Genomic DNA, 18,993 nt, shown 5'->3' with positions numbered 1-18,993 from the left:
ACTGCTGAAAGTTCAATATCTGTTCAAATTCATCTCCTGGGAAAGTTGCTTGACTGTGTTTAAGTCAGAAGCAACAGAGAAGATGTGCTGTGTTTTATTGCTCGGAGCGTCAAGACCGCTGTTTCTAAGATTACTGATAATTAGGGCTGCAAAAAAAAAACAAAACACTCCGATTGTATTTTGGGAGCGATATTGCAATTGTGAATTCATGATTTCAGTTGGAATGAATTTTACATTTCATTTTCTGTGTAAAAATAAAATGAAGTGATGAAGATGGGATGTTTCCTGGGACCCAGTTTGTTTCATCACATCTGGAAAAAATTATTTTCACACCAAGGTGTCACTCAATCACAACAACTTTCTAACACTTCTTACCTTTACCATTACAACCTTCCCAATTCCCTGCTGCCTATATGACTAATTCTACAAAAGCAATATTTTCATTCCTTAAAAAAAAAAAAAAAAAAAAAATAATAAATTGAATCCAAAATGTGAATTTTATAAAGTTTCTTGCTGTCAACCTATAATTTATTTTTGTCTTATTCTTCCACCACATAAATGCAGGATTAGAACGAGTGAAATTAAATTAAATATGCATACTCAGCTCCAGGACACAGGTGGAGCTGCTAACATGACTGAAAAACATAAAGCGCATGGGTTCATGGGAATGTTTATCTCTTTCTTATGTATTAGGTGACACTTTGTTCACCGAGGTACATTACTTTTTCTAATAAAAAGTTTGATAAAGCTGAGCTAACAAGCTTTCATGCTAATTTAGCAAACTTTTAGCCGAGCCACCGACTTGACAGCTGTTTTTGATCATTTGAATTTTCAGTGTGTTAATAGTGATTCCATTGAAATAAAAGATTCTCTAGCTAAACACTCTTTAGTTATTTCCGGTACGTGGGATGTTTGTAACTTTACGTAGAGAGGTGCTGACGTTAGAGGGTATTTAAAAAGGCGCCAAACTCCCTCTGTTTACTTTTAATCAAACTGAAGGATCTGAACCTTTCTTCCTCTCTGCCTGTTTAGTGGTCAAGCGTGAGAACAAGCATCTCAAAAATTTTCACACAAGAAAAAAGAAAAAAGTGACTGAAACTTCTTCTGTCATGTGGCAACAGCAATGAGATAAGATCAAACCTGACAAAGCGGTTGTAGAAAACAAGACTTCTCCTTTTAATTTCTCCAGCCTCATACTGTCCATTTACAGTACTGAATCCCAATTTTAATTTGATTTTGCACAAATCACAGTTCAAAGTTTTCAAATGAAAAATACAACACAACTAAGGGAAAAAAAAAGACAAATTAAAACCTATAAAAAATATAAAAACAGTACTCTTAAATCTCATTTTGACAAGTACCATTTCAATAACAAAACATTTCATAATGCACAACCGAGCAGACAAATGAAACTGAACCATTCGTTTTTCTTTTTAAATAGAAGGAAAATTTTCATCATGCAGAAGGTCATCATACAGAAGACGGAATATTAAATAACGAATCAAAAAAAATAATATATACTTCTATATATCTCTCTCTTTTAAATTTTCAAGTTAAAGCACTCCCATCCCTTATATAGGGAAAAAACAAGATTTCTTTTTTCTTTTTTAAAAACCACTCCTCAATGCTTTCATTAGCTGCCATCGTTGCATGGCCTTTTATCGAAAACATTTCAGCAACATCTTTTTGGCACAGAAAAAGACGTTCATAATGGCAGTAGCATTTTGCAATATAAAAAAGGGCGGAGCTGTAGCTCTTTTTCCATTTTGAAAAAATACCCAAAAACAAAACAAAACAAAACAAAAGCCAGGACATAAAACATTCTGTGCACCAACATCAGGAGGGTTGCGTCTCCCTCCAGCAGGGTGTGAGGCAAGCAGTTGTAGCAGCTCAGTCCTACTGCAGCATGCTCTTGATAGTCTTGTTGGTTGATTCATCATTCAGATGCTTGGTTGTGTACCTGCAGGTGACATAAGAACTGCATCAGCGTCTGAGTCGCATTAATCTGTTCACAGAGGAGTGAAAGAAGGAATCAGATCCTTCACAGCAGTAAAGTGCAAAGGGCCAGAACTAAATTATAATTCTAATAATTCCATATCACATCTTATTTTTATGTGATTATTTGTGTCAATATTTGGTTTGTTTGTTTTTAATGTAGCTGCTAGATACAATACAGGGAAAGTAAAGTAACTCCCTGACATACAGTAGAGCTGCAACAAAAAACTGCACTGTTTCTTTACGAAAAACTGAAAAATCTCCACAAACTAAATTATTTTGTCACCCTCTTTCCAGATCAGAGATTTAACCACTACTGGAGTATCTGGCAGCTTTTGTGTCAAAGTGGTCCAGTGTGACCAGTTAGTGCTGGCCAGCTCCAGGCCTCTGCAGTGCACACGTCAGAGCGACAGCCCTGTCAGCTTGCACAGCTGTGAGCGTTCGACAAGTCGGGTGAGATTTGGGAGACGATGAGAGGATGAGGTGTCAGAAATAATCGGCCTCTCTGAGGAAGCTCCAACAGCCAATTCAAGTCCAACGCAGAGGGCTCACAGTTGAATCAAATCTTTGGTGGACTGTGCAGAGAATGAGTCAGGCGCTGGAGGGGCAGCGGGTGAAATAAACCGAGAGGTCCATCTGCTGCTCCTGAACAGCCACCAATATCATCTTACACACAGCATGACTACACTTCTCTTTTTCAATGAAAACCACAACTGGTGTGCGATCATCACATTACATGCTGAGCTGTAGGGCAGAAAAAATGCAATTTGATTACAACACGAGCAGCGGAACACCAGAACGTGCTCACCTGAGAGCGTTGAGAAGTCCTTCTACACTGTTTGGAGGCTGATCTTTGAGGACTTTGATGCAGCCTTTCATCTGCGGACCAGAAATGGGCTGTTAGTTTTCAGAGCCAGCTGTGTAGCGGGATAGTAGAGCCTGCATAACTGCACTCACATCAATTTTGGACGACTTGGCGAAAGCTCCTACGGGGTGGACATAGTCGTACAGGATGATGACTCCGACCATGACCCGGAGGCAGAAAGACACCGTCTCCTCACTGGTGAATCGGCTGCGATACTCCCTAGAAGCACACGAGTGAGTGATTACACCGTGAAGGCAACAAAGAGAAAGTCAAACAGCTCTGGATGCATAAAAAGTCACACTCACGGTGTATCCAACATGACTTTACACACCGTCGCCATTGTGCTCAAGCAGTCTGTTGTGTTCGCGATGGGCAGGTTCTTGTTCTGGAAGAAGGTGGTAAAATACAACAAAGCATGAGATTGTGGTGTCACGGCTGTGAAAGAGACTCACAGCAGAGTCAAGTCAGTCTTACCTCTGCTACAAACTTTGTTGTGCTGTCACTTAATGTCTTCAGCATGGGCGTGGCATCGGCGTAGAACAGAGATATCCGATTGGCCAGTTCATTGTTAACTTCATTTTCACCATCCGCCTAAAAATATAGATTTTTTTTTTTTTTTTAAATGTACGCATTTTAAATTTCCATAAATGTGTTCAAAGGTCAGAGTCAGGTAGCATATAAACCTGATTACTTGTAAAGTATTTCATTAGCATGCTCTGGAACCAAAATAAAGTGAATGAAAATAAAACAATAATTGTTTGTTTGAGGAGAAAAAAAAGATAGCATCCCATATTAAATTGTGCAGTGATGTTTTCTCTTGTGTTCAGTCCTCCGTTGTGAGAGTCCCAGATATTTGTTCTCAATGTAGAAATATTCGGTGTCGACTTACAAGATATATCAATCAGTTGTCACCAGCGTTGAGTGAAGAGAAAATGCTTTAAATGTTGGTCTTGCTTGGCCTCTCCGGTGCTAAATCTGTTTATTCTAGTCACATATTTGCCATTTGGTGCTGGGCTGTCAGTACACACGGGAGAGGCAGAGGTTTGTCATCAAAGACAAAGTGCGAAGCAAAACAGTAAAGTTGTGTACCAGAAAACCAAAGCAAGCGCACAAAACAAGCTGCTACAAACCAGAGTGAACTTTCACTCCTGTCCGATGACAGTCCCACCATAGATTGAAAAAGAATCTCAGAGTGTGTGTGTGGCGTGCAAATCAATCAATTAAATGCTGTTAATACTAGAAATACTGATAAATGAATCAACAGGCCAAATATCATCTTGACATTTGGTCAAGCAGGAGCCCCCGTGTCCTCACTCCAGACAGGAGGGGATAAAATCTTTCTGATTCTGATTTCTGTCCCAATCCAGTCACACGATAAACAGTGAAATCGACTCCTGTCCTGCAGGAATCCATAACAATCGTGTGCCTCTAAAACACATAAATACATTGATGATATTATTGACGACTTATTGACTTTTCAGATGACATTATTTTGGCCTTCTTACAAAATCCATCTGAAAACAACTCATAAAATATTAAAGCACCCAGGACACAGAGAGCAGGAGATGTGTTTGATTTCGGCGGCTGTTGTGTCTCTGAATGGATGCAAGTGCTTTTTACTGCGACTACTTTGTGATTAAAATGCATAATAAGCCAATTTTGCTTACGTGGTCTTGATGAAAGGAAGCACAAAGTGTAAAATCTGATTTGGAAACTGATTTTTCTCTCTTTCATCATCGTCATCGTCATCTAGCCTGACTGGATTGTGAGCCTTTTAATTAAACACATATCCTGACATGCTAAAATGCTGATAAAAATCATATCGGAGACTCCTCCCGCTCTTCCTGGTTTCCCAGCTGACTAACACATCCTGCTGCTTTACAATTTCAGACTGAACACTCAGACACTGAAAACACCTGGCAGATAACAAAGAACAAGGTCTCTTTTGAACAGCCTGTTCTAAATTTGTCTGCATATTTAAATGATAAGAACATTTCGTGCCTTCATTGTTTTGGGCTTTTTCTTTTTATGAGAACACAGCCAGAATATGAATAACCTCAGAAAATTTGCAAAGCAATTCATGATTTAACTGATGATGACATGTTAGCTCAAAGATTGTTTATCACGGGGACAGATGCATTTCATCTCAGACGTCTGAATGAGTCACTTGATTGGTGACTAAAACACTGCTGCTGTGTGAAACCGAGCTCCGAGAAGGGACGGCAGCCGGGGATCTTTCAGCAGTGACAGATCCTAACGACATCTTGTCTGGGCCCATTTTCCTGATGCCATATTCTGTTTCAGAGAATAAAACCTCATGTCAGACTGGTCAAAACTAAGAGCAGCTTCAGTTCCCTCTTCACAGAGAAGACTGAACTCTCACTATTTCCCAGACCAGCTATGAATGAGTCCTTTAATTTTACATGTCAAGACCTAGCGTTCTCGATCAGTGCAGGAAACATCCTATGAGACTTGAGCGACATTGATCGAGCTGCTCCACTGAATAAAAATGTGCCCTGGCAGATCTTCTGACTTTCAGGCTCCTACCACACCTGTTGGGTTCAAGTAGTGAGGAAACTATGTGCTGGTGGAGCGCTAACAAAATGAATGTTCGGGGAAATCAATGTCAGGATCTTCATCTAGTGTATTTATGTATGATAAAGCTCAAGAGTAAAAACTGAGGATTAATAGCTGAGCTCTATAAATAGTGGTGAGCAGGTAGAAAGAGAACAAACAGAAGAGAAGTCGTCTTCAAGCTGCGATAAATCTATTTTTTATCGTCATTTAATAATTGCTTTTGAGTGAATATTTTCCTGCATGTATACTTCCACCAGCTCGTTATTATTCATGTCTGGCTGTTTGTAGAGCTGTGACACAGAAAACGGTGAGGGCAGTCAGAATGAACCAAAATGATGACACTGCTGAATGAAAAATCAAAACATTGAAGTTAAAGAGATTAAAAAAAAAAAAAAAAAAAAAGCTCAGCGCTGTCGAACCATGTCAGTAATGCCCTGCAGGGCCGTCACTGGGAAAGGCCCCTTTCACTTTTACTGCATGCTTAATATAAAACCATTGGTTATAGCAGCTTATTATGATCCCAGAAGTGTCCACTCTAAGCGGCAGTTAGCGCTTTAGGATTTCCCCCATCATGCACTGCTTTGAGCCTTGTCGCACCGCACGCCGCTCAACTGTTCCTTCTGACAACACGTCGTTCCTGCCATTTCTACTGATGCAGTCTGAACTGTGCTGGGACTGTAATAATGAGTACTGAGTGTAGATTAATCATGATGACGCACATTTTTTGATTTGATCAGGGTCATTGCCATGGAGACATTAAAAGGAATTCAAAATTATGGATGGCCTTAAAACCAAAATTAAGACTTTTTAGGGATAATTTAATAATGCTGCTAATGATACACAACTGAATTTGGACATTATTGTTAAACAAAGTGTATATTAATCAAGTCCAATCAGACTTTGTGCAAATGCAACACTTTAAACTTTGAGTGATGTCTTTAATCTAATGATCACAAGGCCAATGAAAGTGATTGGCCATTATATTATGTAATTACTCTGTCGACGACAAAACTGTTCTGCACACTACACAATGATGATATGATATGTAATGAGATTACAGCTAATTTTAACACCAAAAAAAAAATAAAAAAATCCAAACCTTTCTGGCTTGTAGCTATTATAAAATTACTGTTCAATATTATTTATTAATGCCCATGTACTAAGTGACCATATGAAAACCCCAACATGACGCCACTCAGTGCGATTTTCAGCAGTTCAAAATTAAGCTGTAAGGAGAGAAAAAAAAAACAACAACTGCTGTGCGAAAGCAAATTGATGATGATGTTCCTGTGTGGCTGCTGAATGTGTAAATAAGCAACGCTTCAAGTTTGCCACACAAGCTTAAAGGTGATTATTAGTCTGTGACTCATTTCAATTAAACTGCACCAAAGTGGCCAAAAAAGGAAGAGCAGTAAAAGACAGTCTGCTTGTGAACTGGCATATGAAGTTCCTGCTCGAGTGCAGGCATGAATTATCAGCAGCAAAAGAAGGATGTGGGCATATATATAAACTTAACTCCTTTAACTCTTTTAGCTCAGTTTTTGGTCTCTACCATTTCCTGAGGGAAGTTGAGTTATCTGTAATTGCAGCACCCTTACCACCCACAGAGCAGGGGAATGTGATGTGCTCACCGGTACGTTGTTAATGCGCATGCGGCTCAGCGTTCTCCTGTAGTAGCTGAAGTCATTTTGAATAGCAGGATTTGTCATCTGCAAAAAAAAAAAAAAAAAAAAAAAAAGAAGAATAAGAAGAATAAAACAGCCATAACAGAAATGCATGTTGATACAGGGTGTGAGACAGAGGCAGAGTTTCTCTGAGTATCTGCAGGTGGCACAGCAGTAGGACTTTCAGCTCTGGATCAAACGCGCCATCATCATGACAGAACGCTTTAGCCGACGAGGCAGAAACATAGCTTTGGGGGGGCAAATGACATAAAAAGAACACCAACACAATTATAATGTTGTTTGCTGAACTGGATTTGAATCCACTGACACTCATCCCCTCCTTTACATCCACATCCCTGTTCCTCCTGTCAGCAAATATTTTCCCTTAAAATCTGGCTGTACTATGTGTGACAAGAAGGTCAACAATTATGCATCTGTAAAAAAAATAAATGAATAAAATAAAAAGGTATGGAAGCATCTCATTAGGGAGAAGCAAGGCTGGAGAGAAAACCCCACACAAAAGCCACACAAGTCAGTTTACTTCTTTGACACCACCTCCTACAAATAAGAATAATGTGATTATAGCATGAAGTGAAACCTTAAAATAGAAACCAACCAACCAACCGGAGAGCTTCTTTTAAGTGTCACCACCACTGAGAGCTCATCGTGTGGCTAATTATCGCCATTCCTGTACGAGGCCGTCACAGTCAAAGCTGTACTGGGAGCGCGCTAATCCTGCTACAATGAACTGGTGCTCAGTCTGTGTCCACTGTGTCCACTAGGAGAGACAGGCTGCTTTGCCAGGGAGGGGCCGCCTGCCACACAGACACTTTAACTAGGTCAGAAGCGCATGCATGGGTGTGAAAGATTGATGACGAGGCCTGGCATGCCACCTTGCACCCCCTACCTTCGTGCTTTTATCTTGCCAGTCTGGCTATTGGGCACTAATTGGGACATCGCAGCGGAGCAAAAAAAAAAAAAAAAATCGCCTCTGGGTTTCCTCTTTTGTTTTTTTTGTTTCAAGGAGCGAGGTTATATGGGGAACCAGTTCACCCACTGTCTGTTCATGAGTGCTCACACGATTAGGTTTCTGACAGTGGGCATTCAACCGACACCCACGTTTGATTTTTGCTTTTTTTCTTCACATGAGCAGTTTGTGTCTGAATTCAAGCCAAATCATCTCTGGAAGTTTCCTCCCTCCGTGATTAATAAAGAAAAAACAAAACAAAACAAAAAACCTGCCACATTATGCAGAACTTGACTCGAGACGACAATAATTTGCAGACCTCTTTACCCGCAATAACCCTTATTAGCCATTCCACTGACATCCACTATATTATAAACAGCAGAGCAGTATCAGGATTCTAATTAAATGCTAATTATGCGCTCACTGGCTGCAGTTTAAAATTGCACAGAGCAAAAATCAATTCAAGGGCATCAGCAGTTTGTACAGCGACTAAGAGCTCTGGTTGCTATCACCAAAGGAAAGTGCAGAGTTTACATCAACATCTTAAAAAGGTGTGTTCGAGCGGTTTAAATGCAGAAACTGACACTGGAAACATTGTTGGGGGAACGGCTGTCTTACTTTCAGCTCATCAAAGCGCAGTGTGAAGTGCAGGATCTCAGCAAACTGCTTGGCCAGCGCTTGCTCGCGCTCAAGGTGCTGAGTGGGGTCGTCGTAAGTCTCGCTGGTCAGGGCTCCCAGGAGGCTATGCAGCGCTGCCTCTGTGAGGATTAAAAAAAAAAAAAAAGAATTAAATACGATTCCTGTCAGAACATGGGTACAAAACTGTCAGCTCTTTTGTGAAGAACATATATCTGTCTGTAAAGACCTTCCACGGAGACATTCTTTCTATTCATACTCCTCCTCAAGGGCATATGTCAGTGTCGCCACATAATGTTGTGCATTCAGGATTTTGTCATTCAAGCACCCAGTTAACAGCTCAAGTATCAGCACTTTATTCCAGAACTGAGAGAATCAAAGGTTTATGAGAAAGAAGAAATCCTGCACATAGCAGAGAAATGAGTCTTCGAATGTAACATCGGAAAGACTGCAGCATCAATTAGATAGTAAACCAACCAGGAAAATTAAAGGTCTGCAAATAATAATTTTAATTACTTTAACTGCTCATTGTGCTCACTGTGCAATGTAAAAAAAATAAATAAATATAAATATATTTTTTAACAAAAGCCTGACGCCAAATATGTGAAATTTGTCATCATATATAACAAAGACCGGCAAACCCTAACAATGGAGAAGCTGTTGCCAGATGATGGCTGTTGGAAAAATGACTGAAATTATTATTCATAATAGTTGGCTGTTAATTCTCTGCCCATCAACTAACCATTACAGCTCTGCAAAATTAATCAACAATGCAAATGTGATATTTTTGGGAGGGTTTTGGCTGATGGCTGGATATTAACAAGGAATCGACAGATGTCGTCTTCAGCTGTGAGAAATTGTGAGATTTATAGGGCAAACTATTCTGCTACAGCGAGTAGTTGTGACTTCAGGCTTTCTGATTTATCTTACTGGAAATTGAATAGCTTTGCTGGTAGAAGACAGCAAGTGAACTGATGATGTCTCATAGGCCTCTGGGAAACTGAAAAAGGAAACTTCTTTCACTTTTGCCTTTTTGTGTATTAAATAATAATTAATCAGATTGCAGAGTATCCTGGTACAAATGATATGTGTGTGTGTGTGTGTGTGTGTGTGTGTGTGTGTGTTCTCATACTGGATGAGGCCAAAGTTCAGGCCTTAAAATGGATCATAACTGCAGTAAGTGTGTCGGCCAGCTGAAGCTTCCTGATTAGGAAACAGACAGATAATGGGGAAACAGTGGTGCCCGAACTGCCCAGGGCCCAGTGCCAGTCTGAGGGGAGAGGGGCCAAGAGGTTTTCCTGCTCAGATGCAGATGAGACATGGGACTAATTATCTCATTGGCATGAAATGGGGGGGAGGGAACAGGATTTCATTCCGGGAGAATTACACTCATTGTTTTGACAGTAAGTAAGTATAAAGCCTGTGCCATGCCTTGACATAGCATACCCACAGATCAATGGTTAAGCATGCAGGAGACGTGCCGGCAGGGAAACGAGGAGAAGATTCAGTGAAATGTAATGAACAACTTTCAAGGATGCAATAATTTGAAATCACATGTCTCGTTCAAACACCTAGTTTAAAAAAAAAAAGGAAAATAAACAGAAAATCTTTAAAGCCCAGGGGGAGTTCTTATTTATAGATGCAGACAGTGTTCAGAATTCAGTCTAGACACTATAAAGACGTCTCAATAATGACATAACCCAGATGAGCATACTGATGCAATACGGCTGTGTGGTACCAAATGAGCACTTTAGACAGATTTGGTCCTAATGTATTTTACAATTCTTTTTCACTACTTATGCCGATGAGCATCTCAACATAACCCAGAAACGAGCAGCATCTGAAAGCAGTCTACTTCAGATAAACGTAGAAAGGACCAATAAATAAATAAATAAATAAATAAAAATGGACAGGGCGCTGGCAGTGCAGCGCACTAAATTGAGCACATTTGCCATTCAATAATGACTCCCATCTGCTTGGGCCAGCGTTCGCAGCGAAGCGAGCCTTAGGAGTGCGTTTTCCCCCTCCCCCTCTCTCCTCCTCTACATCCCAGTCAAAACAGAAGTTAAGATGGAGCTGCTTTCAGGCCGTCAGAAATGAGCCACTTTAGTATGTCGGGAAGTCGGGGAAGGGCGGGGTGCGGGGACATGTCTGATCTCATCAGGTCACGGCAGAGCTGGCAAGTAGAATGCGGGCATGTAGGCGCTTTACTCGCAGCGAGAGGAGGGATGGAGGATGGTCTAGACTCTCCCGCCTCTGATTCATCAGACTCAAATCCACAGATTCTCTTAGTAGCCAAACCTTGATTAATATAAAAGAACTGTAACTCGAATTTAAATGAGGTTTTATCTGGAATGTGACATTTCAGTATAAAACTCATGCATTCATGAAAGAACACACACTCGTCTCAGAAAGAGAAGTGTGTCCCTTACGTAACGGATCTCAGCTCCTCAGAAGCGCCTGGTTCATCAGGCTGTCATCTGACTGTTGGTCAGACAAAGCAGGCAAGATGAAGACACAAATTTGGATCCTGGGTGGTCTATATTTAAAAATATATATTTTCCTGTCTGCCATGCTACATTTAAGTCAAGCGTAGGTGTCTGTAAGAGTACTAGCTGTTGAGTAGGAGAACTGTCCCTTCATTTCAAATGCAAAGTGAATTGTATATTACTTCCTCCATAATATCTTCCATCCCTGGCAGGAGTGCTCTGCAGATCACCCCACCTGCCTGCAGTGAGGGACTTTCAGCTTCATGAGCATCAGGCGGGACAGCGTGCTGTGCGTGTCCTCACGGCCCCTGAAGCCTAAAGTCAAGGCGGTGAAACAGAGCAGCCGAGACTGAGAGATGACCTATTTTGTTACATAACAGCCATCGCCAGGGTGCTGCCGCCCACTGCTCCCATTGACTACCTTCTGCAGCGCCACCGAGATTACAATGTTGGGGGCGTTGAGGGATGGTGGGCTCCTACCCCCCCCCACACACACACCCCCAGGGTCATAAGAAGATCAGGGAGCAGTAAGCCTTCTTCCCCCTCCCCCCACTATATCTATGCTAATTAAACAACCTATAGCCTCATAGAGGTCGATGCACAGTGCAAGGCAAGCAGCATGTTGTGAAACGCAAGGCTGTGGGGGTTTTCAAAGACTGTTTATGTAAGGATGACCGCATGATATGTGTATGTGTCGCATGTCTGTTGACTTTTGCAGTTCAGCAGTCAATATTGCAGATGCGCATGCAAACAATTAAGGTCACACATGAAGGTTATGTCTTTGTGGTGCCACCGTAGAAGAACATCGGCTCCTTACAGTATCTTATTCTGTACTTTAGTGATGCTCAGAATTGTGAATTGCACTCTAAATTTCTTGACAGCTCAAACAAACAGACACTGAGATTTTGCACCCAAAGTTACACCTGAACTTCTTCCACTTTAACTAGATGTGTCAGAATCAGTGATGTACGTTCCCCTGCCTCCCTTATGCTCCTGTGGACACGGCACAGGCAGAAACATACCTAATCTCTGAGAGAACTCGTAGAACTTCTTCAGTTTCCCCACCAAGGGAACCACGGCCGCCCACGCCTGCTCCTGTAACGCCTCATCATTTGGATTCTGGATCGCCTGAAAACACCAGCAAGCACAATTAGTCAAAATGAGACAACAAAGAAAACGCTTTAAAGTCCTGAAGTGGCATAGAGGTTTCTTGTTTAAGGCATTAGGGCAAGTTATTCATTAAGAAGATTTTATCCATCAAATTCTGTTGAGAGATTTTATTGACTACAAGTATGTAAATGATAAAACTCAAAGGGCTGTCAAATTAGAGGTGACAGTGGTGTAGAGGAAATCTTTTAAAAAGAAAATATTTTCACTGTCCTGAGTTATGAAACTGTTTATAATGTGCTGACTGTTGTTTAAAAAAAGAGCAACACTGTTAGCAGTCAGTGTGAAACCAACAATTGGATTTCTATTTGGACTTCTTCAGATGGAAATTTAATAAAAATATCTCCAGCGTCAGGCTTCATTTGTGGTTCAGGGTTTGTAAACAGACTGAGGCAAGAATCAAAACTGACTTAATAATTTATTACAGCCCTTGTGAATAATTCCTAGCAGTCGGCTCTTAGGAAGGTTATTCTTCTGACTTTTTAAATCAAAGACAGATCAAGTGCTACACTATCGAATAAGATGCATAGGCCACGAGTCAGTTAGTAAAAACAATAATGCAACAATGCAGCAAGGAGTTACACCACTCTCCTCTGAATGAGCCCCCCTATGAACCGCTGCAGCATTTCTTCACAGCAGGACGCAGCAGACTCTCCTGACTGCAGCAGCTCTGTGTTCTGTCTGTTTGTTTAACATGTACCTCTCTAATCTCCTGCCCCGCTCCCTTGTACGCCTGCAGCTCATCCAGTATCTCCTTTGCGTCCTTCAGCACAACGTCCACCTGGTCCCACACCTCTCGCTCTGCATCTGTGGGCTGGGCATCTGCAACAGATGACAACAACAGCAAGGTCAATGGGGCAAATCTGATTGGCCTCTAATCCGTATTTGCACTGGCTCAATATACAGTAAACACCAACTCTAGGAAATCTATCAAATTCTCTGAAATTTGCCCATTAAACTTTCTATCACATCTACTATGTAAATGAAACTGAAATGTTCTCATCTTCCCAAAGACCATTTAGTTTTGACAACGCCCACTTTCCTGAATGATAGGAGGAAAATGGAATAAGATAAGAAAAGAGAAATGAAAAAAGGGTTATGCATACGCTGGTAGCTTTGGGTAAAAAGGCAGTTTTGTCTTTGAATTTTTATTTAGCCTTGAGAGAAGTGGCGATGAAGAACTGCATGACTCTGAAGCCTTCTCCACCACCTGAAGCAAGAACACCATGCCAAGTGTGATGACTGTAAACTCCTGCTCCCATGCAGAAGAAATACCTAAAACTCTGCTCATGTTGGCAGCTACACAAATATCTTTTTTTTCCCCTGCATACCATATTTTTCATTTTGCATTTGAATTTATTTTAGCTTATATTTTTTTGTTGGGAGTTTTAATGAGATCTTATCAGGGAATAGCATCTTTTTAAAAATGTGAAGAATTGGTTCATCTTTACAGTGTTGCATAAAAAATATTTTAGATAGACAACTGTGCTATTCTTTCAATAGAAAAAAAAAACAATAAAAAAAAAACAAGAATCAGTTGCAGCAGTAAGAGACATTGTTCTCTCACAAGGTATGACTGAGTCTCAGTGTTTGCCAAGTGTGAGGTGAATACTACAGTACAGGATAGAGCCATGTTGAGGGGCCTTAGGCTACATAGCAGCTGAACTTAAGCGCTTTATATTTGAGAAGGGGGGTACTGCTGCAACTCTGCCTGATTGATATTCTGCACACACCCCAGTGTGGAAGAGGCAGGTTGATGGAGAAGAGGAGAAGTTGTAGTGCAAGATTTGATTCCTTTTGCCTCTGGGAAGAACATAGTGTAAAAGATAAGTGAGGGTGAAAAGCCTTCATGGGAGTTTCACAGTTGATAATGTTATGGAAAGATATTCATGTGATCAATATCAGAGGAGAGAGAGCAATTACTTCAGATGAACTCACTTTCAAAATCGAGGAAAAAATTGGGCTCCTGTTCCAGGTCTGTGCATGTCAAAACTTTCAGTAGGTTCCCCATGTTACAATACCTGTTGAGAGGAAAGAGCACAGGAAAAAAATAAAAATCAATACAGTTTATCAAAAAAAAGAAGAGTGAGCAGGTGGTGATACATGACTGTATCCACCTCACTCTTGTTCTGCTTCACTGCTCTGGTGCCTGCATGAATTCAGTGATGCCCCAGATGTGCCCGCTGCTTATAGACAACAGTGATCCCCTCGGACCCCTGACCCCTCCCCCTGATGTATGTTTCCTGTGCCTGGCTACTTGCCAACCAGATGTCATGTCCCAAAAATACAAAAACTCAGTTTGAGGGTTTTTTTCTGCTTTGTTAAGTTAAGGAGTCTAGCTATAAACATTTACAGGCAGTTGTATGCAAAGTAATCCACTTTACGAGGCTCCGCTGGGAAATCAAATATAATCTCTGTTCACATCTACACATGAAGATGTTTCCTGCACGTAATGAGACACATCCAATTAAACTTTTATAGAGGATGCTGTCATGTAGAAACACAAGAAGGCCTGATTATGAAGATGTGTATGTGTATGATTTAGATCTTTTCCGTCATGCTTTGAAATTCATTTTATCTTCTCAGCAAACTCACGGCGTCTTAAAGAAGTGCGGTGTGGCATCTTCGTCATGGGAGCTGAAATTTAACATCAATATTTTACATACCAGTAAACAAACATACTGACAAGACGTGTGATAAAGACAAACTCCTATCTGTAGCACAGGAGCATATTGTGTAGGAACAAAAAAAAAACCCAGCAGCTTCAGTGATAGCATAAATTTACATTCAGTGGATCATGGTGGACCATATTTCATCCAATAAAAATTAGATTTCAACAGAAGCTTTACAGGCTAATCAGATCAAAGCGTGATCAACACAGACTGTGGATGATGATGGATGAGGCGAGGAAGACCGGTCACGCTGATTTTATTGTCACATCCATACCTTCCCCACTAAGACATACACACATACACCATGTAGCTCTACACATCGCACACATCAGCTGAGAGTGGTGCAATCAGAAGTGACAGCCTCTCACAGTTTTCTGCGCTGTCGTTCCTTTGACTCCTAGAAAGCACAGAGCCGATCTTACTCGGAAGCAGAGGTCAAACGGCATATGACAAGTCACAGATCTGTGGCAGGCTCCGTCAGCCGAAAACAGATTTAACCCTCTGCGACGGAGCCGAGACGAGCAGGCTGCACTCTGCGAAGGCCGAAGAAGGGTCAGTGACAAAGTTAAACTTCGACAGATGTCAGCGGAAATGAGTGACAGGTGCGGAGCCAAAGTGACTGAGTGAGGGATCGTGGTGACAGGGTAAATCACTGCAGCGCAGGTAATGCTACGAGACAGGGAGTTGCTGTGATAGAGCATAGTACACACTCAGCAGTGAGGAGCAGAGGGTTAAATGGAGGGGCTTTAAAATGCATGAGGTGCAGGTGCATAAGGGAGGGGTGACATTATTCTTGCATGTTGAAACTGTAGCAATGCATCATGCACAGAGAGCCACTTTGCTCAGCTATTAAGTACGAGTCCAAAATTATTTTACACAATCACCTTTCTATTCAGACAACTGACATCTGATTTAAGACTTTTGACCTTAAATTATTTGTTGAGTCTGTCCTCCAAAAGAATCCAAAAAAAAAAAAAAAATTGACGAGAGCTGAAATAAAAAATGTTTGACTCAGCTTGGATAGTTGATCAACAACAACAAAAGTTCTGACATCTGACTATTTGCTGTTACCATTACAGTGCACATTATCCAATTTTTCCTACATTTATTTCAAACTTCTTGAACTATTAATTAATGCTTTCAAATAAATATTTGGCGAGCATTTTATTTTTCTTTTTAACAAACTGCTGATGTAGTTGGGTGTGATTTTCCTGAAGGATTTTTCATTCATTCTTTCTTTCTTTCAAAAACTTATTTACTAAAACCCCCCTCCTCAACAACTGGCCATCACAAGTCAAACCCAGCTCCCACCTGCAAAGACCCAACTGTCTTGTCCAGCCTCATCTTACAACTCTACATTAATGTGACCTGAATGTCTGACGGTGCCCGCGCTGGCACCTCACCGACTGTCGGGAAGCAGCACCCGCCTCAGCATCAGGAGGGATGAGAGCTGTCACCACCCTCGCCCTGCTGGATGATGTGGCCACTGCCCATCAATGCCGGGCCTCCGCTGGTCCTCTACTGCCACCTCTCAGCTGCTCTCAGGCTGAGCCCATCCTGCCAGCCAGTCATCAGAGCTGCCAGGGCTCACAGTACGTCAACGCATGCAGCATGGCAGCCTCGTAGGCCCACGCAATCCCCCTGTGCTATTTGAAATTGAGGTCATTTTAAGGACAGGGATTTGCGTGGCTGCTTTTCAAAGTCTACCAGAGAAAGTTAGAGCAGCAGCATTTTGCAGCTTTTCATATCTTCCTCTTCCACTCAAACTGCAGCCTGGAAGTCACTCATTATGTAAACTTTGCAGCTTATATGGCTTTGATTATGTCAACCCTCCATTAAAGCCGATAAATTACTGTGTGTAAGCCTGATAGTGCAGTAAGGGGACGTGCTGGCTAATAGCACACAAAATACAGAATCAGAAAGAGACTGAGGAATTGAAGCCCCCCCCCCTCACTTCACTTCTTCCTCGGCGGCTGTAGTGAGACCTGATAGTGCTGGCATGACCTGGGCATCACAAGGAGCCGTGCTACAGCCTTGTTGTTGTTTTGAACCCCCCCACTGAGCCATCGCGTGCTTGCAGCGATGGAGGGAGGGCTGCTTCTAAGGCCAGGGGCAGAATCTGACAAGCAGAGCCCGCACGGCTCTCCTATTGGCTGAGCCCAACCAGCCAACAGCTCACTGTATCCATGGAGTCAAAAAAAATTTGGTGCCATTGAAAACATTGCTGCAGCCAATCGGGGGTGAGCTCCAGACTAGGAGGAGTACAGTAGTAGTAGGACTTGAAAGCACATGAATATATTAATACAGATGAGGTAATGCGCCAAAATCAGCGGATTAGCAATGGAGTGAGGAGAAATATTTAATTCCACTACTGAGCACTTAGTGATTACATTTTTTTTTTGTGAAGCTCAGCAAATTCATTTTACTAGAATTGTTTTATTATTTCCAAACAGGTAAAATGATGAATATGAACAAATGCAAAATAATAATAATAATAACAATAACAATAATAATAATACACGTTTTCTTACTTTGCTATAACTGAAAAATATTAATAATTTTGCAGAAATCCACACCACAGGCATTTGCACATGGTGCAGAAGAGGCTCGAAGCTTGTTGTGGTAAAGACACCAAAACAGGGCCACGCCTATGCAGCAGGCTGACCTCCGGGTGGCACCGAGTTCACCGAGTCCCGGCTCGGTGCCTCCCCTGACAGGCGCACCCAGACCGGCTGAAACCGAGCACTGCAGCAGCGACCTGCGGTGGCAGAGGGGCGAGGGGGGGATGGGCCGGGGGAGGGTGAGGGGGAGGATGAGGGGAGGATGAGGGGAGGAGGTCCGGGGCTGACATTCCTACAGTCGGCTGCAGCATGAGGATCCACGTGCCCTGCCGCTTTACTATAGAAAGGGGGGAACAACGCCCTCCCATCCTCGGCCCCACATGCTCAAACACACACACACACACCATGGAGAGGAACGTCACGTGAGCTCCGTCGTGGAGTGTATGTGTGTGTGTGTGTGTGTGTTAGGTTTGAAATAATGTGAGTCTGCAAAAAAAAAAAAAAAAAAAAAAAAAACAATAATAATAATAACAACAACAACAACAACAACAACAACATGCACGGTATTCTTTAAATCTGGCTCTAATAACGGAATAACAATAATGAGAATAATAAAATGGTGTGTGTGCGTAGGGGGCGGGGCCTGGAGCGTCACACTGCGGCAGAGGCGGGTCCAGCTCGGCGGCTTTAAACTTGACCCAGATTCCCCGGTGACATGCCACATCGCATTAGCCCAGTCGGCCAGACCTGAGCCCGCTGGAGCTCCCTGACACTGGCCCGCTTCGACAGGCTGAAAAATGGGGGAGCACTTTCCAAATGGGGACTGGCATGCTCCCCCACCCCCACCTCACCCCTCCCCTCCCCCAGACCAACCAACCACCTCCTGCCAATTCAACCCAGCTGACTAAAAATGGCTTAGGGGCCACATGGAGATGAGGAAAGTGGGGTGGGGGTGAACTCCATTACCTCTTAGCCACGTCTCTGTATTGTTACATCGGGGTAAACATCAGCTAATGCCCCCCCCCCACCCAGATTCTGTCGAATCAAAACAAACCTACAGGACGACTGAATCATTACAGCCCACTGTGATACTTCAAGCGACAGCCACTCTTTGCGGTTTCATCTTACTCCTGCAGCCATAATGAACCCCTCCCTACTCCCTAGACTTAAAACAACTCAGACAAAAAAAAAAAAAAAAAAAAAAAAAAAAAAAGGGGGTCCTCGCATCACATCACTGCAGCCGTCCTAGTCAGCATGAATGGAAATGAACACATGAAACCCAGCAGGCTTGTCCAGAGAGGCGGATCAGAAAGGAGGATGAAAGAGGGAGCGCCTCATCCTCATCCTGTAGCTAAGCCCCTCTCTTTGGACGGCACCTGATGAAAGTTGGAAACCATGGC

General features: G+C 42.2%; 1 protein-coding gene across 1 annotated transcript in view; it reads right to left on the bottom strand.

The window, feature by feature from the left end:
• Positions 1–505: 505 nt before the first annotated feature.
• fam49bb (family with sequence similarity 49 member Bb) overlaps positions 506–18,993 on the bottom strand; it is a 32,685-nt gene continuing 14,197 nt past the window's right edge. The window contains exons 3-12 of the mRNA XM_029529436.1: positions 14,299–14,381; positions 13,061–13,182; positions 12,216–12,321; positions 8,687–8,826; positions 7,069–7,146; positions 3,335–3,451; positions 3,166–3,245; positions 2,953–3,079; positions 2,804–2,874; positions 506–1,960 (exon numbers count right to left, since the gene is read on the bottom strand). Coding sequence (XP_029385296.1) covers positions 1,897–1,960; positions 2,804–2,874; positions 2,953–3,079; positions 3,166–3,245; positions 3,335–3,451; positions 7,069–7,146; positions 8,687–8,826; positions 12,216–12,321; positions 13,061–13,182; positions 14,299–14,371 — 978 coding nt within the window. The 5' untranslated portion in view covers positions 14,372–14,381 and the 3' untranslated portion in view covers positions 506–1,896. The remainder of the gene's footprint in view (positions 1,961–2,803; positions 2,875–2,952; positions 3,080–3,165; positions 3,246–3,334; positions 3,452–7,068; positions 7,147–8,686; positions 8,827–12,215; positions 12,322–13,060; positions 13,183–14,298; positions 14,382–18,993) is intronic.

This window comes from Echeneis naucrates, chromosome 20, assembly GCF_900963305.1.
Source record: "Echeneis naucrates chromosome 20, fEcheNa1.1, whole genome shotgun sequence".
NCBI classification, from domain to species: Eukaryota; Metazoa; Chordata; class Actinopteri; order Carangiformes; family Echeneidae; genus Echeneis; species Echeneis naucrates.
Note: the sequence above shows the minus strand (reverse complement) of the source record. Positions and strands in the feature narration are given on the sequence as shown.